The sequence below is a fragment of the Solanum pennellii genome, chromosome 1 (genome assembly GCF_001406875.1).
Source record: "Solanum pennellii chromosome 1, SPENNV200".
NCBI lineage: Eukaryota > Viridiplantae > Streptophyta > Magnoliopsida > Solanales > Solanaceae > Solanum > Solanum pennellii.
Genome location: NC_028637.1, coordinates 104,725,850 through 104,748,346, shown reverse-complemented (window position 1 = coordinate 104,748,346; position 22,497 = coordinate 104,725,850). Strand labels below are relative to the sequence as shown.

The 22,497-nt window shown below is 31.2% G+C and overlaps 3 protein-coding genes across 4 annotated transcripts; 2 read left to right on the top strand and 1 right to left on the bottom strand.

Moving 5' to 3' along the window:
• Nucleotides 1-1,850: 1,850 nt before the first annotated feature.
• On the top strand, nucleotides 1,851-3,365 carry LOC107012888 (protein FLOURY 1-like). Its single transcript, XM_015212855.2, has one exon. It carries the CDS (start codon nucleotides 2,058-2,060, stop codon nucleotides 2,985-2,987), a length of 930 nt encoding a protein of 309 aa, XP_015068341.1. The 5' UTR covers nucleotides 1,851-2,057; the 3' UTR covers nucleotides 2,988-3,365.
• A 353-nt stretch (nucleotides 3,366-3,718) lies between these two features.
• On the bottom strand, nucleotides 3,719-6,697 carry LOC107019000 (psbP domain-containing protein 1, chloroplastic). Of its 2 annotated transcripts, none has more exons than XM_015219830.2 (4): nucleotides 6,484-6,697; nucleotides 5,556-5,659; nucleotides 4,687-5,118; nucleotides 3,719-4,102 (listed from the first exon to the last, which is right to left on the bottom strand). In XM_015219830.2, the coding sequence occupies exons 1-4, from the start codon at nucleotides 6,587-6,589 to the stop codon at nucleotides 3,881-3,883; spliced, it is 864 nt and encodes a 287-aa protein (XP_015075316.1). In that variant the 5' UTR covers nucleotides 6,590-6,697; the 3' UTR covers nucleotides 3,719-3,880. The 2 variants fall into 2 exon arrangements, with proteins under 2 accessions (XP_015075316.1, XP_027774411.1); XM_027918610.1 differs by having other exon boundaries at nucleotides 4,687-5,102; nucleotides 6,484-6,660.
• Nucleotides 6,698-10,763: 4,066 nt separating this feature from the next.
• LOC107008451 (methylmalonate-semialdehyde dehydrogenase [acylating], mitochondrial) lies at nucleotides 10,764-16,466 on the top strand. Its single transcript, XM_015207495.2, has 19 exons — nucleotides 10,764-11,039; nucleotides 11,178-11,275; nucleotides 11,486-11,557; nucleotides 11,640-11,801; nucleotides 11,887-11,965; nucleotides 12,052-12,206; nucleotides 12,579-12,642; nucleotides 12,812-12,891; nucleotides 13,212-13,277; nucleotides 14,103-14,153; nucleotides 14,271-14,422; nucleotides 14,515-14,605; nucleotides 14,709-14,789; nucleotides 15,373-15,450; nucleotides 15,540-15,575; nucleotides 15,663-15,706; nucleotides 15,809-15,887; nucleotides 16,069-16,159; nucleotides 16,241-16,466. Exons 1-19 carry the CDS (start codon nucleotides 11,015-11,017, stop codon nucleotides 16,348-16,350), a joined length of 1,614 nt encoding a protein of 537 aa, XP_015062981.1. The 5' UTR covers nucleotides 10,764-11,014; the 3' UTR covers nucleotides 16,351-16,466.
• The last annotated feature ends 6,031 nt before the right edge of the window (nucleotides 16,467-22,497 follow it).

The window sequence follows — 22,497 nt, the reverse complement described above, 5'->3', positions numbered from 1 at the left end:
TTGTTGTATATTTCATCATAATATTGGCATTAGTAGTTTGCACCTGAGAAATGAGTCATTAACATTATTCTTTTCTTAATATGTTAAAGTGGGCAATAAAAAAAAATTGTTAAGCAAAACAATGCTTATATTTGTTTCGATTTGTCAATCCAACGCATTTGAGTTTCATATAAGCACGTGAACTTGGTCAAAACCAACTAATTAAATATAATTATCTTTAGTAATTAGTGGTAGTGACAAATTAAAAATAATAAAATTTCATTCAAGCACTTCAACTTGAACTTGTTTTATTTTAATTTGAAGAGAACTTTGGGATTTAACCTCTTTCTCGTGCTTCTATATTTTTTTGGGCATTGGCACTGAATTTCTTGCAAGTGTATACCAAGAGCTATTCATATTGTTTACGGTTTCCATACCGTTACAACTTGAAGTCAAATTTATCTATCAACACAAGATATAAATTTAATATATACATATAGTCAACCCTAATTTATAAAAATTATATATTAAATATATTGTTATTATTCATCCTTATAATGAACTTATACAAGTCATACCACTTCCAAGCTAGTAATTAATTATATTAATTATCCTCATAATTTTGTTTTACTTTTTATAGTTCAAGTTTTAAGCCAATCAAAAGAAGCTCTAAGAATTGAGGTCAAATTCCAGTAAAAACAAAAGAGATGCTAAGTCATTTGTTTTCTCCATTTCTAAAGAGTTATCTGTATTTGTTTAATAATAAGGGAAACTTTTGGATATAGTCATTTAAAAATAGTTTAATTATGTTTCATATCTATAATTTGTTAATTATGATTCGTAGCAACATGTTATAGGGAGGAGAGTGACAAAAAGAGAAAGGGCAGAGAGTGGAGAAAGGATAGTTGTATATGCATATCTGTCAAATAATTGTATGTATGTAACTAGTGTACATGTGTATTTGTATATCTTGTGAGAGAGATTGAGAGAGGAAGGAGAGAGACGAGTGAGAGAAGACAGACAATGGAGAGAGGTGAGCGAGAAAGGTCAGAGAGTGGTGAGAGACTAATTGTATTTGTATGTATATCATATAATTGTATATGTATGTGGATAATTTATATTTGTGTATATATAAAAAAGGACAAGTGATGTAATTAGCTAAAATTAAGTCATGAGTCTAATTAATTTAAACTGTAGCTATCTTAGCTAATTAACTAGTATAGTATGTGTTTGCTTTTCAACATAATTTTCCCTAATAAAAATAACAAGTATTTCATGAAATAATTCAATATACAAGCTTATCCGAACACAATAATCTCTCTTTTATTTCGTTTGAATAGCACATTATAATATATTTTTAGGGGCAAAACTGGTAAAGTGCAAACAATAAATTATTGACACTCATGTTAACTTCTGACAAACATGTTCCGTTTAGAGTAATAGTACTTGAAACATTTTTAAAATAGGGTATGATGATGTTTAAACGAATTTGATATTCTTAAACGCAATAAGCTAACGTTCACTTCATTTTAATTTTTTTTTATCCATTTTGCATAATCAACAATTATGCATTATTTCCTTCATTATTTAACCAGATAAAGCAATTAATTGTCTTAAACATTTTACTGACCAAAAAGTCCCAAAGTATGTTTTATTTTCCATCAATTTTTTTCCAAAAGAAAAAAGAGCTAATGCAACGGATATTAGCAAAAAAAATAAATGAAATTGATATGGAAAAGATTTAAAAACGAATATTTGGGTAATCCAGAAATAATTCTGACAACATAGGATTATTAATTACTTAATCAAATTTAGGGTAAAATTACAAGAAAGTCCAACCGATAGTGTCCGTATCGTGCGGTCTTTTTCAGCCCGTTGTACTGAGATAAAAATGAGTGTTCGTTGCCTTTGTCCTCGATCTCTTCGCCTTCCCTATCTTCTGCTTCTTTCCATAACCAAATTTTGCTGTAAATCTTGTTTTTTTTTTTCCATCACTAACCAAATCCCATATCTCGAAACAAGAGAACAAGTGTTCTTTTGTATATACAAACAGTGTCATTTAAATCTTTGAGACCCACATGCAGATTATTCGTCTTGTATATTTCTTGTTCATTTTGTGCTCAGTTTTTGAGTTTAATAAGAGATTTCTGGGTTGTTTCTTCGATTTTGTTTTCATGGATTGTGTAGAATCCCTGAAGCATTTGAGTCTGAGTGCTGATCTGGGATTTGGGTTTCTTATGTTTGGGTGGTTTGGGCAAGTGTATAAAGTTTTGGGGTTGTTCTTGTTGTTTGGTTTGGGATTGAGGGTATTGCAATTTAGTTGGTATTTTTGTGGAAAATCAGGTGAATTGAGAAATGGGTGTTGCTCAAAAAATGATTTTGATGGGAACTGTAATGCAAAGATGAAGTCTTGCAAGTCTGGGTTGTTAAGATTGTTGATGAATTCGAACTTTGAAAAGGGAAAAAATGTAATTGATAGAGTGAAATGTGTTTCAGATGAGGAATTGGATGATGAGAATGATGAGTATGAACAAGAGTGTTATGATGAAGACAAAGTGTTTGATGTTTTGTCACTGAGAAAAATGGTAAAGGTTGAAAGGCGTAAAGCAAATGCTGCTCGTTTGGAACTTGAAAAGGAGAGAATGGCAGCAGCTACAGCAACTGAGGAAACAATGGCAATGATTTTGCGGTTACAAAATGAGAAGAGTTTAGTTGAAATGGAAGCAAATCAATATAAAAGGTTGGCTGAAGAGAAGCAACTACATGACCAAGAAGTGATCCAATCATTACAATGGCTTGTACTTCACCATGAATCTGAGAGAAGTATCTTGGAAGACCAACACAAATCATGTAGTGAAAAGTTGAAGCCTTTTGGGAAAAAGGATTATGAAAGGGACAACTCAGGAGTAGCTGCTGAGGAGAATCATTGTTCTCTCAACACCAATCTTGATGATGCTTTTCATTATACCCTCTTTAGCTCTCTTGACATGGATTTGTCAGCAGAGTAAGTTTTTTTTATTACTTGGGATAACACTAAATACTGTAGATTTGCCTCCCTTCATTGCAGACCAGGAACTGTTTGGCATTGAGATTGTGCATCAACTTGTCCAGCTATAACCAACATCAAGAAATGGTCCTTACACCACAACTTGCTCTATGATTGTTCTTTGACAGTTTTACTTGAATCTCTAGCAACTAATTGGTCCTTGAACAGTTCAAGGTAGAGTGACAGTCTTCATGTGTAGTGGAATTATGTTCAATTCTTACTTGTAAATATAATGGTAGTATAAATATAGCAACTCAATTCTTATCAAGAAATAAACTGTCATCTTTGGCCAAGTGTTACATGAATAATGTTAACAAGATTTTACTGTTTCTGTTCATCACTTGTGGCAGTCTGTTCTCTTGCAATGTTGATGCTTCTGAGACTCATTTTTATAAAGCACTTTGTATTACTTATCTTGTATCAGAACTTAGTGTGAATACATACTGTGGTACCCACCATAAAATATTTTATATTTCACAAGATGTACCCCGTTAATGAGTAAGGTAAAAATCCCCCTTCTGATAAAACTTTGAAATATAAAAAATGATCTTAGTTTTTTTCACAATAGAAGACAGATTCTCCCTTCATTGTTTGGCATTATTTCATTTTCTCTTTATGTTAGTAACTTGTAATATTGGCAACCTGATCTTTTACGCAAGGTAGATTTGGTAAAAGGAAATGGATGTTTCATCATACTGAAGTGGTGTTCCGTAATAATCAGGTCAATTAGTTTCCACTTAGAGAATTAACACTGAACAAGACAAAAGCTATGCAATAACAATTTGGAGAAAAAAGCAACAGCTAAACAGACATCAATGTTCCCATGTTATCATTTCGAGTCTTTAACAAAGTTTATCAAGCTGCAATCTTATTTGCTCTGAAGGAGTTCATAATTGCACGAATGTCACTTTCTTCCTGGACAAATACCTTTTCAGGTGTTTGTATTCTCAATTCATATAAGCAGTTGTTTTCCACTCCGAGGACTGAAAGGTATCTCCTGTCCCATTCCAGACGAGCAACTCGATCTTGTGGCATAACAGCCAATTCGTTATTGTTCGCGTAAGACTTGATATTCACCTGTTCAAAACAAATACTGTTACAAGAACCAAGAAGAAATGCTACACAAATCAACTAAGACAATGAAGCTTTAACTGGGAGCTACTCTCCCATCAAAAGGCGTTGACACAACTTATATATAGCATATATTAAGAAAATTTGACCTTCCTACCACAACCCAAAAGCAGTCAGATTTTCCTAAGCCATATGAAGAGACAACAAGTCATTCCCTTAAATCAATATGGTACACTCTTAACATTGCCTACGGCCAAGGCTGGAAAGTGAGCAACAGTACATGGAGTCCAACATTGGGTAAACTAAGAAAAGGACTGAAGTTGGCTCTGATACCATGAAAAATGTAATTGACCTTGCGCCTAACTCAACAATCAACCTTAAATTTAGCTCATTAGGTGAAAATCACCCAAAATCATACAAGGAAACAACTCATATCCTCCTCCAATGTGGAATATGTTAACATAGTAAGAACAACATTATGTACTAAGAGGCAAAATATTCATCCATGTCTAACAGTCTAAGACACCTATATAATCAGAAACCAAAAGGTCCCTAGACCTTTCACAACTAGCAAAATGCAAATATTTTACCTCAACATCATAATACAGCTTCCCATCATCAGCTACCCTTGATGAAGTAGAAAGAACACTTGATTCACGTCGGACACCAAGTCTAGTTGACATAAATTCAGTCAAATATTGTTTAAGGACTCCCTTTCCAGCTTCTTCTGGTGGACCCAAATCTTTTACACTTTTGTACTTAGAGGATGAAGGTGATGATATCTCCACTGAGAGATTTTCATCTAAAACAAGAGGATCCCTGAAAAATATGTCAGCACCAGCACCACGCACTTGAATCCAATTTCGAGGATACATAAACGAATAGCCATCAAAGGTATCAATATATTCCCTGAACTCAACAGATTGAGCATATGCAACTTTTGGCAATTCATAATTTGAGAGCACAAAACTGGAGAGTATCAGGGTCATAGCCTTTCTCCTTGGAACTGCAAAATCTTTTTTCTGATTATATATCGGAAACTCTAGTGAGAAACTGTGTAATACTTACTTATTACCAAAGGTCTAACAGAAAATGTATAGTGAGAGACTATGAAACACATAGTGTTAACTGAGCTCATTCATCTCCGCAGGGTAGAAAAACTGAAACAACCACTGCAGTTCTTTGTTAATTACAGTGAATACCTCAGCACAAATAGTGTTGAATACTCTTCAAATACTCACAAAATTTTGTAGTTCAATTTTTACATTTTCGTTTAATTCAGTAAAGGGCATATTAAGATAGCTTTTACCCTAGTCATATGATTACTTTGTAAAGTGTAATTACTTTGAATTGACAGCTGCAGGATATACTTTATTATTAGTTCTAATCATACTTATGTATCAATCAATAGCTGAAGATTTAAAAAAAAAAAAACGAAAAAGGAAACATGGGAGGGAACCTCGAGAACAACTGAATTTCCTTCTTTCTCCATATCTCCCTTCTTCAAAGAATGCTGCTCCGAGAACTTTCTTTCTATTGGAGCTGATTTGGCCAAAGCTTCCCCTAGAATTTTTAGACAATATGAGAAGAAGTTTTACCAAAAGTTATTTGATCTTAACTTGTACATCCAAGAACCAAAAGCAAAGTTTGTGGATTTGGTGCTCAAAAATCTCTAACGAAGATCCATAATAGAAGCCAATTACAATCAGCAAACTCAGACCTATCATTTACATTTAGTATAATTAGGAGATGCAAGGGCAATATCTCAGACTAAGCAGATATCCTGTTAACCACAAAGCCCCAGAAGAATAGGGATGGAAGCAATGTCAATCCCAGCTTACTAGTAAATAGATTACAGATCATTCTCCAAAGAATTCTAGAATCTAGACACCAAATATTAGCAGCAAGCTCGTTATTCATAATTTCCCATACAGTTCATGGAATTTGAAGGTCAGAAGCAAAATATATAAGTTCCTAGTTAGTTCGTATTAACAAGTACTCAGCTCATAGCCAAGACAAAAACTAAGTTGTAATTACACTATACATTGAAAGGTTTCTTATCATATGATTAGATAAAACATTGTTTACAAAAAAAGAGAGGATATACAAGGAGTATATAACTTTAGGTTCTATACAAGGAATAGCCTCTCAGAAACTCATTTAAACACACAACTTGGGATATCCAATTACTCCATGACTAAATACAGTTAATATTTTGCATTTGGGGAAACATAGAGACTCCAGTGTCAACTAAACACCTTAATGAAAATTCCGGCTACGTCACTACCTTCTTCAAACCCCTCAAAACTCAACTACATTCCTAATTAATTGCTTAATCAACTCATTGAATAACAAAGATGCAACACAAAAATTGAAATTTGTAGTACCTGTGGCTATAGTGGCATGGCGGTGATAAGAAGAGTTAGGGCGAGTAGAAATGGATGGAATACCAAAACCAACACCGTAGATGTTGGAAGCTTGAAGAACTCTCATGTTCTGTAAACAGATAAAAGATCCAAAGCTGCGGAAGAGCTTTTTGAGTAAGAGTGAGGCTGTACAAGATAATCACAAATTCTGCCCAATCCACATTCCCACTTTTTGCCACCATTTTATTTATTTTGGAAACCAATTTTATTGTCTTTTTTTTTTTAAATGCTTAAAATTGAAATTTAATAACTCAATCATTTATATAATTAATATTATTTTTAAATAATTGAATAATGACCAATTTCTACTTTTTTGCAAGAATAAATATATTATTTTTGATAGACTCTTTAAGACGAAGATATACTAAGCTAAACATGTTATTAATCAAATTTTAAAAACAGGCTAAGGAGATGGAGAACCCTAAATAAACAGACATAATTTGAATTGATAAGGAAAATGTCTAGAACAACAAAATTACAAGAAATAATATTTGATTAAATTACTCACCATAATTTGACTAATATTGTATGAAAGAACATGAACATCCAATTAAAAAAAAAGCCTTATGGTACAGAACAAGCAATTTTCGGAGTTCATAAATAACTTTAATGATATAATAAATGAGTTAGAAACAACATACTTTCTCTATTTCATACTTCATAAAATTCGTGAAACAACGCATACTTATGAAAAAAATATATTACTTTCGTTATTATATTTCTTCTGTTCATTTTTATTTGTGCTATTTGACTTGACATATTTATCAAGAAAATAATTATTGATACAAGTATTTTGCCAAATTATTTCTGTCAAATGATTTGGGAAATAAGTATGTAATGTTGAGGATAAACATGGAAAAAATAATTATTTTTTCTTGATAAGTTATAAGTGACAAATAAAAATGAAAATCTATTTTAAAAATAAATAACAAGTAAAAGTGAATAGAGGGAGTAAATGTAACTTTATAAGTAGTGCAATTTATATTCATATTAAATTTTAAATGATTTAATTCTTTCGAAGAATGAAAAAAACCCAAAAAATTAAGTTAATATGACATAGAGGGAGTATAATAAACAGGGTGTTAAAATGTGGAAACGTGAGGCGAGGCGTTTTAATACAGCACAGGGCGTGAGGCGAAGCGTTTTAATACAGTACAGAGCGAGACGTTTGCCCCAAGACACAGGGCGTAAGTCCCATAGATATACTCTATTTTATAGTTTTATTACTAATAAAATAAGCAAAAGTAAAACTATCAATTATTTATAATTTTTGTTTGAGATAAATATTAATAATTAATAATTAAAAAAAAATATTATAATTACTATTCGAAAAATATAATTACACAAATAATAAAAAATATGATTTAAAGCAAAAAAAATTTAAAAAATTAACTAATAACGTCCGAACAACCTTTTTACCCCAAGTGTTAGATGACAATAACTAATACTAGTATTTATTTATTTAAGTTGATAAACACTAATAATGTTTAGTCATTAAATACATCTTTTCTTTGTTTAGGTTAGAGTTCACATTAGTCTTAGGATTCTTGTAGACCTATTGAAAATGAAACGTATGAATTACTAAGTGAATTAAATTTTTTATTAGTTTTTGTATGTAAAAGAGTCCCAAACCTATAAGAGTTATATTCTTTGTATCTAAAAGAGTTCTCAACCTAATGTGAATCCTAAACCTAAAACCTACAAAGTAATTAATAAAATTGGCAAGAAACTATTAGTATTACGATTACAATTTTATCAAAGTTGAATAAATTATATAAAGAAAGAATAATTTAAGAAAAATATTAAAAAGATAATTTTCTTTAAACATATTATTATTTTTTTAAAATTTCTTGTTTACAAGAAAGACTATTGGTAATGTCACAGCAAAATATATCATAAAACATCATAATAGTGGTAATGTCACAGCAAAATATATCATAAAACATCATAATAGTAGTAATTAATTGAAGATAAAAAGTAATTAGTTGAAGATAAGAAATGAATCGAAGAAGTAGTCGTTAGATACAAAAACTCATCAGAGAATGATGCCGCCATGATTAATCAGTGTAATCATATTGCCATTATGTCTCTTTATTTATACTAATAATAACTAAAACAATCCTAACAACGGGAGGACTCCTTAATATATAACTTGAAAAAAAGTTCTTGTAAAGTTAAAAAAGTGTTAGCCATTTGTTACAATATAATATCTTATTTTTGAGTATTTGAGTTCTCAAAAATATTATTATAATATTTAACTTTGAATTGTTTAATTTGAAATTTTAAAAATATCAAACAAACTTCTATAATAATTTTACTAAAAACTTAAAAGTTAGAACGACAAGTTACTACCGTACTAATGTCAAAACTATATAGTATATATCAGAAAATATAAATGTTTTTGAATGTTACGTTGATTGTGGCCTGTAACATAGTTCAACAATAATAATATATATAAAAGTGAATTTATTGACGAATATATTAAGTTAATGAGTCGAGAATATTAACCATTAGTCATCTTTTTTTTTAAATGCACCGATGATTGCTTTGCTAGATGCTACCAATCGTCCACAAGGCTTGTGGGTTCTCCAATAACGTAAAATAGGCAGACGGGTGAATTTCGAGTTTTTTTAAAGAAGAGCGCTATAAAAATTGAATTAGTTGATGAATGTTGAATGCTACAACAATGAGAGATGTGGAAAAATGAACTAAAAGTGCTTTACAAATTTTCAATTAAAAAAATAAGACAAGTGAACCCTTTTTATTTTTCTTTACTTTTTTATTTATAATATTAATAAAAGGACTAAACTAATAACATCAAATAACTATTGAAGTTGTTTGAACAACTTCTAAAATTACTTGGATAACTATTGAAGTTGTCGAACGATTAAAAAAATTGTCCCCACAATTACGATAGTTGTCGGACGACTAAAGAAATTATCCTAATGATTACAACAGTTATTGGACTAAAGTGTAAAAGTTAAAAGTGTAACACTATTGTGAAAATATTTTTTAAACTAATATATATTATTTGTCACTTATACCTAATTTTTAATATTTAAAGGACTCATACCTAATTGACGAATTAGTTTATCTCCTTTAATATACCTTCCCGATAGATGTTGACTTCATAGTGTGTTATGTGCCAAAAAGAATAGGAGAAACTTGCAAGTTGATTTTAATTTTCTTATTATTCAAAATAATATAAATCATGTACATTGAAATATTGAATAATAAACTATTATTATTGATTGTTTAAATCAGCAGGGATATATGGGAGGAAATCAGTATGCAATAATTCAAATTGCTCCTTCGATCATTAAGTGAAATCTTGACTTACACATATCGAGGTGTATTATTATCGTAGTTGATTCTCATCTATTAGAGACTATAGTGTAATAAAAGCATCTGTCGACAAAAAAATTACCTAGAGACAATATCTTAATCATTTAGACATGCATTTAAATTCAAATGTTTTAATCTTAATGAAAATAAATGAGGTCTAAATCAATTTGTATATTATTACGAGTCTTCTATAAATCTAATCCGTTCAAAATAATTAAGAAGCTTTTTAAAAAAAATAAACTTAATAAACTAAATGTAAATGATTGAACCTCACCATCTTTCATCTCATTTATCCTATTTTAATTCAATATATTCTATATGTTTACCAATAAATAATAATACTACTCAAAACTCCAAGTGGCAGATATGCAAATCCCTAATATAAATTTTCTCTTATTTTGTGATTCTTTCCTTTAATATTTAAAGAAATATTGGCCAAATCTCTCTAAATTATTATGTCTTTATTAAATTGCATATTTCACAATATTCCGTAGATTTTAAAGTATATCTTGAATTATATTAACCTTTCTCATATGTACTTGTCATTAAATTAAATATTGATTTCAAATATTATTTAAATTAATATAATTTGTAAATTTAATATTAATTTCAAATATTATTTCTAATATAATTTGTAACTAAATAGTTAAAAGTAGATAAGAAATTATTTTGGCTTATAATAACACTATCATTTTCTAAAAATCTTAAAGTCACTAAACAAAAGATCTGCATCTGGAAAATGGCTTTTTGGAGTTCACTTCTTCAACTGCAATTCATAACTCTTGATCTTTATCTTGTTATTATCATCTCAATGGTATCCATTACCTTTTTTTTATTACATTAAAAAAATATTAAATATCATAATGATGTGATTTACATACATTATTATTATCTAAAATAAGAGATTTATGGAAGATGAAATAAAATTTAGGTCTTTTAATATTATCATGATACCCAAACATTTAATGTGGCTAATCTGCCAAAAAGCCAAATATTATTTATTTCCAAAAAATAGGACTCCATATCACTGATCTGATCTTCATAATCAATTAGATAATCTCTAAAACACTATCTTTCTTGAATATATATATAGATTTGGAATTTTGAATACACCATTTTTTTTTAACAAAATATTTGGAGAGAAACAATGATGCAGTTTTCAGTTCACAGAGGTGAATTTCGCCTAATTTATACCATATCTTTTTGTTCTTATTAGTCTTGTTCATAGAGGTTTCGCCTAATTTGCACCATATTTATCTTTCTTTTTTTTGTGAATGGATAATAATCCATAAATCTTTTGTTTGTTGCAGTGAAGAAACTAAGGTCTTTGACTCCTGGTATTTTTGCTCTTGCTAATCATCACTTTTCAGTTGCTACGGAATCCTCATGGAAGCATCGAACTTCCATCGTCAGTATTTATTTACTCCATGTTTTAGTTTATTCCATCAATTACTCTTGATTTTTTATGTTAATGGATGGTTTAGTGGAATGATGTTTTCTTTCTTATACTTTCTGTTCGCTGTTCAATCAATGAGACAGCTTTAAATCTCTCTGAAATTTTTCTTGTGAAGTAGTGTTTAATTAGGTTTAAAAACTTTCTTGATCTTCTTTTTATCAGAGAGTTCCAAATTTAATTGGTGGCAGCTTTGTAGATTCAGAATCATCAGAATTCGTTGATGTTATAAACCCAGTAAGTTTATCTGTTAAAGTTGCAATCTTTACCTGGAATGCTAATACTTGGGGAAATTTATATGCTTGAGCTTTGATCATAGGCAACCCAAGAGGTGGTTTCTCAGATACCTTTAACAACGGATAAAGAATTCAAATCTGCGGTTTCTGCAGCCAAGGAGGCTTTTCCGTCATGGAAAAACACACCCATAACCACAAGACAACGGGTCATGCTCAAATTCCAAGAGCTTATTAGGAAGAACATGGTTTGTTTTTGTCGGATTACCGTATCTTTCTGCAGTTCTTTGCTTGTGATCTCTGTTCTCTTAATTTATCCTGTGTCTGTTCTAGGATAAGCTTGCCTTCAATGTGACTACGGAGCAGGGAAAAACACTGAAAGATGCACAAGGGGATGTGTTCCGCGGTCTTGGTTAGTTCTTCACTGACTTAGGCATAAGGAAACATCTTCTGTTTGATGGCTGTGAACTTGAATTTCTGTTTTTCTGTTTTGTGTAGAGGTGGTGGAGCATGCGTGTGGAATGGCAACTTTGCAGATGGGTGAGTATGGGTCTAATGTATCAAATGGAATTGATACCTATAGCCTAAGGGAACCTCTGGGTGTTTGCGCCGGGATTTGTCCATTCAACTTCCCTGCAATGATTCCCTTGTGGGTAAGCATGTTCCTATTTTTTTTCTCCTTACATAGTTTCCATACATTTTAGTGCATTTCTTAAATTTCTTTACAGTTTTTGAACTTGGTTGTCTTATCCTTGACTTCTACCTTGCTCGAGGAATCACTTGTTTTCACGTAACAACTCGATGTGATCAAGAAAGCTTTTGAACTGTGATTAGAATGACACTATTGTTAGTCATCAGATGGCCAGCTTTATGGGCTGTTTTGTATCAACTACCTTTTCATGTATCAGTCTCCCTTTCCCCATGCATCTCTGTGGGTTTTTTTGGGTGGGAACATGGAATAGGTGTTAAGCTTAACTTTCAGAAAATATGAGCATCTTTATATAGTTTACGCGAATTTGGTGCAGATGTTTCCTGTTGCAGCTACTTGTGGCAACACCTTCATTCTTAAGCCTTCAGAGAAGGACCCAGGTAGCTGTTTCCATATTTTTCAATTATTATAGCACAAGATGTTGCAACATTTAGGGGTAGAGGTTCATGTACCAGTTGTGCAAAGCATAGTGTATATAACTTTAAAAAAAGAGCATCATTTATGCTGCCTTCTGCATTTGACTTATTTTGTTTAATCATTTGGTTTCAGGGGCTTCCATGATGTTGGCAGAGTTGGCAATGGAGGCTGGTTTGCCTGATGGTGTTCTAAATATTGTTCATGGAACCCATGTATGTATTTTCCTATAATTGCTAGTTATGTGTTTTTCTGCCCTTTTATTTTAGTCCAATAATTATATGGGTTCTATCTGGCCTTCTTATTCTATATTTTAAACAGCAACAAAGGATTGAGTAAAACTATGTAGTGAATCTCCATTTTATCCTGCTACATAGAAAAGTATATTGATGCTTCCTGGGAGGCATTTTCTTGGCCACGTCCTATCCATCCATACCCTTTTTATGAACATGGATTTATGGGAATTATTAGTAGAGATATTTATATGGGTTTGAATGGCATAATTATGGATATTGATGATACCTCTGTCTTGCAGGATGTTGTTAATGCTATATGTGATGATGACGATATCAGAGCCGTATCATTTGTTGGCTCTAATCAAGTGAGTACTGTATTGATTTATTGACACCTTAAGCCACAATTATTAAGTACTTTTTGGATGGGTGGGAGGTGTATCTGGGTTGAGCATAGCTTGTCTTCTTTATACTCTCTCTAGTAATGATCTGCCACTACTATAATTTTCTGGTTCTAGTTAAATCTCTATCCAGAAAGGTGTTGCCACTGTTGTGAATGTTGCTGGACCTTACGAATGAAATTGTTAGTGATTTAGAAATTTAATTGCAGATAACCATCTAGGTATTTTAAGATAGTCTATTATGAAGCATTGACAAGTTTTCCTTGAACTTGAATGCGCTATAGATAATTTGGGGGCATTTGTAGAGAACCTCATTTTTCTGTAGGTACTCTACTTTTGAATAGTACCTTGTATACCTTGAATTTTCCCAGCAATCCAATGAAATTATTATCTTATCAAAAGATAGGAAAAAGAAATCTAGATTCTCCATATTTTGTCAATAAAGATTCTTTTAGTGGAATTTACATTTTCTTTTGCGCTAAAATAAATGACTAAATATTTTGGTAGTTGTCTCAATCTTAGTTTTCATGCTTTATATGCGAGTGGTCAAGTATCTCCATTTGTCTTTGCCTCTTATAACTTCACCCGTTTGCCATCAATAAGGAATTGACACATCACAAAGGCAGGGTGGATGGTGAAGCATATACTTAAGTTTAATACATCAATAAATAAATGAACTCTTTATTTCTTTTTCAAATGAAATCGGTTGTCGATAGATTTCTGATCCATTTTGAATCAGTTTGTTCAGTCTGTGGTATATTGACCATTCCTTGTTTTACTATTACCCCTCAGGCTGGTATGCATATATATTCTAGAGCATCAGCTAAAGGAAAACGTGTTCAGGTCAGTGCAATATTACTAACTCTCCTCTCAACTGTATTTGCCAATGTGGCAAACATTTTTAACATCATTGTTAGTATTGAGGCTAAATACATAGCTAACCAACTGAAATGCCCTCAGTCCAATATGGGAGCCAAAAACCACGGGGTCGTCATGCCGGATGCAAACATAGATTCTACAGTAAATGCTTTAGTGGGGGCTGGTTTTGGTGCAGCAGGGCAAAGATGCATGGCATTGAGCACAGTGGTTTTTGTTGGTGACTCAAAACCTTGGTAACAGATTTACCTTATTATTACTCCACTTCACTGACGTCTTTTAGTTTACAATTGACACCTTTGATGCATGACTACATTAAATCTTACAGGGAAGAAAAACTGTTGGAACGTGCAAAAACTCTGAAGGTCAATGCTGGAACAGAACCTGATGCAGATCTTGGTCCAGTAATTAGCAAGCAGGTGGGTACATGATTCAAGACTTGTACAAACAAGTTACTCAACAACTGCTGTTTTCAAATTTCCATGTTGATCATTCTGGACTGACCTTTTTTTGATACCACAGGCAAAAGAACGAGTATGTCGATTGGTTCAAAGTGGCGTTGATAGTGGAGCCAAATTATTGCTTGACGGAAGAGATATTGTGGTATCTAGTTATATCTGCTCATCTTTTAATTTTTGTTTCTGATAGCACCTAAGATGTTCTTTTTCATATAAATGCAAACTAAGGGGTGAGTTGATCAATGATAAAGATGTTCTAGGAAATGATGACACAAAGCTCAGAAGATGACTTTAGAATGTTTTAAAGTTAGTGGAATGAATATCTGAAACGCTATATATTTGACGTTTGTCGTAGACTCGGTATCCGTTTAATTTCAGTTATGTGTTGAAAAGGTTTCTTGCCAATCAAACTGAGTGGAGGAGCTTGGCTATCAAACTGAGTTATGTTTGGCAAAATTGATCCCAGGCGAATGATGGCCGTGTGATGATGCAATTCCAGTGCCTTATATTCCGTTCGGCGGAATCAATTTTATTTCGGTTGCGCTACTATTAATTTTCATGCATAAATTATGTCCAAATTCATAAGGTTAAGCAAGGAGAAGGGCATTATACTATGTTCAAGAGATGATTGAGTACAGGGAACTAATTGCATAATTTCTTGCATCAAATAGCTACTCATTTATAAAACGAGCTGGAAAGTTAATTTCTTTTACCCTGATGCCCAATAGGTCCCAGGATATGAAAAAGGCAATTTTGTTGGTCCCACAATCCTGTGTGGTGTCACTCCCGATATGGAATGTTACAAGGTAGTTGTCCTACATTTTTCTAAATTCCCTCTTGATTTTCAGATCATGGCATATTACCTACACATAATATATATATATGCTTTTTACAGGAGGAGATCTTTGGCCCAGTTCTTCTTTGCATGCAGGTTGGTTGTTAACCATTCCACCATGTAGCCTCACCTATACCTATCAAGTTATATACTAAACTAGAATTGTCATTTTGATGTTCTCAGGCCAACAGCTTGGACGAGGCCATTAACATTGTTAACCAGAATATGTAATCCCTGTGCCCTGTTCTTTTTTCTTTACTTCCCAGCCTCAAACTCATTTTTCATGCAGTGTTTTTATGTCCTATACTAATATCCTTCTGCTTTTTCAGGTATGGTAATGGTGCTGCTATCTTCACCACATCTGGTGTAGCAGCTAGGAAGTTCCAAACAGAGATTGAGTCAGGCCAGGTATGAAATGTTGCTGCACGAACTTGTTAACATATGGAGAAAAAAAGAAATGGTGCTAAATCCTCACTTAAAATTACGACTTCGTGGATGATATTCATTATGTGATATTTTAGGAACGCATGTCAAAAAATTTCTGTTTCCTGATAAAATTGTTGCTTCTTATTTCTGCTTCCTCTACAAGATTGGAATCAATGTTCCTATTCCAGTTCCATTGCCATTCTTCTCTTTTACTGGATCCAAGGCTTCCTTCGTTGGAGACCTCAATTTCTATGGTAAGGAACAATGCTATACATTTTTTAGTCTTTAGGGAATGGTACTTGGTTTCCATTTGATTGTTTGGGATTTCATTGTAGGCAAGGCTGGAGTTCAGTTTTACACCCAAATCAAGACAGTAACACAGCAATGGAAGGATTTGTCAAGTGGTTCTGGCAACTCTCTAGCAATGCCAACTTCTCAGAAGTAACAAAAAAATTCAGAATAATACACTCTTAAAAGTGCAATAAATTGCCCGTTTTGATCTGGTGTTACTTTTTTGTTATCAGATTTTATTTTCCCCTAATACCCTATGGTTTTATTCTATCCTTTCACCACTTTTCATTGGTATCATAATTGAAGCAGTAAGATTCTCAATAATAAAACACAAGTTGATACTACAATAAAAACAGGAATGGGAAACACAAAGGCCTGAATTAAGCAAAATTTAGTTCCAAAAAGTGATAAGGAATATTGTTCTTGCACCAAAATGTTAAACGACATATGACAATAGGTAATCTTTTATGCCATCAGGCTAAGTTGACCTATAACAACAGGCAACTCTCGTAGCAAACTTGGTTTGCATTGGTAATACGAAAGTCATATTACACTGATGTCATTCGATCAGGTTAAGAGCCTGTTTGACACAGCTTAAAAGCTGGTCAAACTGACTTAAAAGCTGGTTTTTGACTTATTTAGCTGTTTGGCAATACTCAAAATAACTTATTTTAAGTTAAAAAAAACTTATTTTAAGCCAAAAGTTAAAAGCTGAGGTAGGCGTGCTTTGTTTTTTTAGCTTACAAGATGTTTTAAGTTGACCACATTTTTATCTTTTTGCTCTTAATATTTTTATACAATCTCCAAATTACCCATATAACCCTAACATTTCTTTCTTCCATTTTTCCTTTTCACGTTTGACATAACAACTTCAGCACTTTTAAAAGTATTCTTTTAAAGCTGCTTTTATTAAGCTCATCCAAACAGACCCTAAGTTTACCTGTAACATCAGAACATTGGAAAATATGGAAATAACTTGCTATAGCAGGTTATACTTCACTGATGCATAACATCAGGTTAAGTTGCTCTCGTAGCAAACTTTCTTTGCTATGGCAACTTGGGAGGTATTGAAATAACCAACCAAAATAGTCTAAGATGCTCCAGAATCAGTAAAAGTCTCTTGAAGCTTTGCCAAGTGCCTCTTCCCCTTGAGATGTGCAATCATGTCAATCTCACCAGAGACTCTCAAGTTACAGAAAGTACACCACAACATAGCTTCAGCCCTGTGTTTTCTCCCTCGAAGATGGGATTGCAGTGTCAGCTCAGACCTGACTGTCACTTGACATATTTCACATGTCCACCTGCTCTGGAATACCGCTAGAGAAGAAGAAGTATCTGGGCGTATTGCAACTGCTGGAATGACTGGCTTACTGAGAACCTGTATAGCTGAAGTTGATATGTTTTCAATCTGCAAACCATGTTAATCACCAGGTTTGCCAACAACTCTTTCTTGATTCATGAACAATATACAGATGGAAGATTATTCGAATACGAGTGGTGAAAATGCAACATACAAGAAAGTAATATAACCTGGTTTGATTCAGGCTGTAACTAGGCATTTTGATTATTCTATGAAGCAATCTAAACGATAACTAGAGGTAAAACCTTCATAAAAAATGGACTAATAGCCTAGAAAATAAGGCTCCAAGTAATTTGGTAAATAATCAACAGTAACAACAGGAGTACCTTGTTTGCAATCAGAGAATCATTCTCATCAAGACAACTCTCTGCCACAGCCAAAAATGTCTCTTTGTTGATAGATAATGAATGCTTCTTCAGCTTTTTAAGCCATTCAGAACACAGCTGAGTGATAGCATTGGGCAGTTTGAATTGCAAATATGGATGAACAAAATTTTGGTATAAATGAAAAGCCCCATTTAACTGAGGTATCACCAACCAACACATGAAAAGTGATCTTAAATACCACCACAGAAATACCCTGCAATATAACCAAGATCAATTACACTATCAATTTACGATACCAGCTGAGCTGAGAATCTATCATAAATAATTTCAAATAACATTGATATTACTAGATATATTGTTTTTAAAGTATATGATACCAGTTAAAGAGTATGCCTAACTTACCACTCAACAAATTTTGCAAAAACATTCTCAAACAGAGAAATAAGAAAAAATACTATCCAATATGTGGCAACTTTCCACTTGTCATATACACTGCCAGCCTCTATCGCTCGTATAGTCACAAATCTGCAGTAGTAACAAGAATTGTTACTTTTTTGTTAAAATTACCAAAATGAGACCATATTTAACTTTACTCTTTAATTTCTTTGTTGGATTAAATCAATAACAATTTGGGGTAATGACAATTGCCTGACTTACAGAGGATATCCTAGAGAAAGCATTGGCCTGCAAGAAACAATAAGAAAAATAAAATAAAGACAAGACTTTGAATATATCAAATCATAAATACATGCAAAAAAATGTAGTAATATATATAACATAATATACACTAAGTATTTTAACTTTGGTTCAGTTATCATATTATTTATAATTGCTACTAAAGAATTACCAAGCAAGAAGCTTAATGCACACGATAGTAACACTGAGAAGATTCATTTTCAGTTAAACTTTTGTGTTTTTTTTTAATTAGTTCTCTTGTGCAGATTATTTAAATTACGTGATCAGTCCAATTTTATACGACTTTTGAAGAGTAGAAGAAGATGAAAGGACTGAAATTTGAAATGCATTTGCTTTTTCTTTTATTTTTGTCTTCTAATTAGTGGGAAATGGAAAAGCCAAAGTAAATGATATTTGGGAATCTAAAAATTTATTTATTCTATGCTCCCATTTAATTACCCTCACATTTTCCTTTTGAAAAATAATTAAATTCCTCAGATATTCTGCCATACTCCTTCTGATCTGTATCAAGTAAATTATTGGTTATGACAAGTCCTTGAGAAATATATTGACATAACTTAGATGCTACTTTCCTCTAGTATCCTTTTAATTCTCAGAAAATAAAACGTAAAGAAGTATCTCATTATGTAATGGATTATGGATGCTTAAGTACCCATGAAATAAAATTTCTGAATCAGCCATTGATTCAACTAATCATTTGAACTTTGAATAATTTCCTTATTTTGGACTGTAAAAATACTCTCAATAATTTACTTATAAAAGTAGTAGTTAAATCAGAAAATTGTATGAAATAGCAAATTATTAATTCAAATTAAATATTATAGTCATAATTTATTTTATTTGTAAGGACACAATAAATATCACATTTTTTTGTCATTTGATTCAGTGTACAATTAGTCGTTTATTCATTTCGGTATAAAATGTATAAAATGCGTTTGTGTTTGTATAAGAGAAAGAGAAAAAGTGTATATACACCAATACAAATATATATATATATTTGTTTATACACTTATAATTATACAAATACACATCTTATTATACAAAACTACAATATATACATAAATTTATACAAAACTGAACAATTTGTATAAAATTGGATGTATCTAACGAATTATATATATCAAAAGTTCCATAGCAAACATTAAATTTGCTATGGAACACAATTATTCAAACTGTAGCTATAACATACAAATATAATTTTTATATTTAATATATGTGAAAATTGCGGTTACATTTTGTTGATACATTAAATGGAAAAAGAGAAAATTTCATAAATAGCTAATAATTGAAACATAATGAGCCTATTTAACTATAATTTGCCTAATTACGTAGTATAGCTATAGTTTCAGTAGCTATTGTATATCTCACTTGAAAGTTTGTTTTTTCATACAAATTGAAATCTTAACTTAATTAACGAAGCATTAATTTAGGTTATTAAAAACAAAATAATTTCACAAATTATGGTTATTGTATCTGATTAGAATTTCTTATCAAATATGACTTCTATCAAATAAAAAACATTAATTTAACTTCTTAAATAAACATGCTATCATATGCTAAATACATAGAATTGTCTGAAATGTATTCATAGAAATACAAATCACAGAAAAATATACAAAATAAATTATACAAATACTCGATATACCAAAATTATACAAATAATAGCTAAAATATTATATATATATATATATATATATATATATATATATATAAAGAGTAACTATACAATTTCAAAAGTTATACAAATAGAATTTTTTTCATCATTCATACAAACAAAATATATACTTTTCTTACTTTTTTCGCAATCATCAGTCATTACCTTTTTTTCTCTTTTTCTTTCTTCATATTTTGAATTCCATTTTTGAATGATTTGTTGCATCATTTGATGGCGTCATTACGAAACTTAGATATAATCTCTTCTTAATTTGCTCTATTTTCCACAGTGGCTTTGGCAATGGACCCAGTATTTTTTCCAAAATTTTGAATTAAACTCAAAAAAAAGAAGATGGAAGATCATCATATTTTGTTGCATGCAAATGTATAGTTTTAGTAATTCTCTTTGATGAAGATTATTCATCAATGATTTGAATAGGTATAATGATTTTACTGAAATATTTGAGATTATGACTAAAAAATATTATAATGGAAAAAATAAAATAAAAATAAGGAAAAATTTCATAAATAGCTAAGAGTGGAAACATAATGAGTCTATTTAACTATAGTTTGCCTAATTAGTGAAAATTTAGGGCCCAACTACAAAAAACACACAGTCCATGGCATGTGCATCAAACTGGGCCGGCCCAGCCCATGACCCAAGTTTACATCTATTGCAAGTTAAGGTTACGAGCCCTTTTTCAGTTTTTATTTACTGATCAAATTTGTGATTTTGAAAAAACATAATGATAAGTGAAGTATGATTTTTTAAAATTTAAAAGGTATGCATAGTCATTTTTCTAATGTTTGATTTTCTTCCATGTTTTGTATAATCTTGATCATTTCTCAAAATTTGGGGTCGTACACTATATTAGAGCATATCTTTTACGTTCAATTTACTTTGGATGCATGATTTGTTTTTTAAAAGAATTTTTCTATCTGGCGTTTAATATTTTACAAGGTCTATCCATGCATTGGAGGATTCATTTTGGTGTTGATACTCCAATTGGATTTTTCCATTACTATAACTTGAATCTAAGATATTTATTGAGGTTGAAGAATCTCAATCATTTCACCACGACTCATATTATAATCGCCAATTTTTCAAAGCAAAAATAGAAAGAGGGGGGTTTACTAACAAACAACTAAGATTTTGCTCTAGAAAACAAAATGAATTTCGAATAAATTGATAGTCAAATTTCATTAATTGAACCGACAAAATAAACTTAGTACAATCANTATATATATATATATATATATATATATATATATATAAAGAGTAACTATACAATTTCAAAAGTTATACAAATAGAATTTTTTTCATCATTCATACAAACAAAATATATACTTTTCTTACTTTTTTCGCAATCATCAGTCATTACCTTTTTTTCTCTTTTTCTTTCTTCATATTTTGAATTCCATTTTTGAATGATTTGTTGCATCATTTGATGGCGTCATTACGAAACTTAGATATAATCTCTTCTTAATTTGCTCTATTTTCCACAGTGGCTTTGGCAATGGACCCAGTATTTTTTCCAAAATTTTGAATTAAACTCAAAAAAAAGAAGATGGAAGATCATCATATTTTGTTGCATGCAAATGTATAGTTTTAGTAATTCTCTTTGATGAAGATTATTCATCAATGATTTGAATAGGTATAATGATTTTACTGAAATATTTGAGATTATGACTAAAAAATATTATAATGGAAAAAATAAAATAAAAATAAGGAAAAATTTCATAAATAGCTAAGAGTGGAAACATAATGAGTCTATTTAACTATAGTTTGCCTAATTAGTGAAAATTTAGGGCCCAACTACAAAAAACACACAGTCCATGGCATGTGCATCAAACTGGGCCGGCCCAGCCCATGACCCAAGTTTACATCTATTGCAAGTTAAGGTTACGAGCCCTTTTTCAGTTTTTATTTACTGATCAAATTTGTGATTTTGAAAAAACATAATGATAAGTGAAGTATGATTTTTTAAAATTTAAAAGGTATGCATAGTCATTTTTCTAATGTTTGATTTTCTTCCATGTTTTGTATAATCTTGATCATTTCTCAAAATTTGGGGTCGTACACTATATTAGAGCATATCTTTTACGTTCAATTTACTTTGGATGCATGATTTGTTTTTTAAAAGAATTTTTCTATCTGGCGTTTAATATTTTACAAGGTCTATCCATGCATTGGAGGATTCATTTTGGTGTTGATACTCCAATTGGATTTTTCCATTACTATAACTTGAATCTAAGATATTTATTG

Excerpts from the sequence above, each read along its gene's own strand:
- LOC107012888 (XM_015212855.2), top strand. The coding sequence starts at position 2,058 with ATGCAGATTATTCGTCTTGTATATTTCTTGTTCATTTTGTGCTCAGTT.
- LOC107019000 (XM_015219830.2), bottom strand. The coding sequence starts at position 6,589 with ATGAGAGTTCTTCAAGCTTCCAACATCTACGGTGTTGGTTTTGGTATT. Across the intron at positions 5,660-6,483 it reads CCATGCCACTATAGCCACAG|GGGAAGCTTTGGCCAAATCA; the intron begins GTACTACAAATT and ends TAAAAATTCTAG. Across the intron at positions 4,103-4,686 it reads AGCTGTATTATGATGTTGAG|GTGAATATCAAGTCTTACGC; the intron begins GTAAAATATTTG and ends TGTTTTGAACAG.
- LOC107008451 (XM_015207495.2), top strand. The coding sequence starts at position 11,015 with ATGATGCAGTTTTCAGTTCACAGAG. Across the intron at positions 11,802-11,886 it reads AGCTTATTAGGAAGAACATG|GATAAGCTTGCCTTCAATGT; the intron begins GTTTGTTTTTGT and ends TGTCTGTTCTAG. Across the intron at positions 15,451-15,539 it reads CCGATATGGAATGTTACAAG|GAGGAGATCTTTGGCCCAGT; the intron begins GTAGTTGTCCTA and ends TGCTTTTTACAG.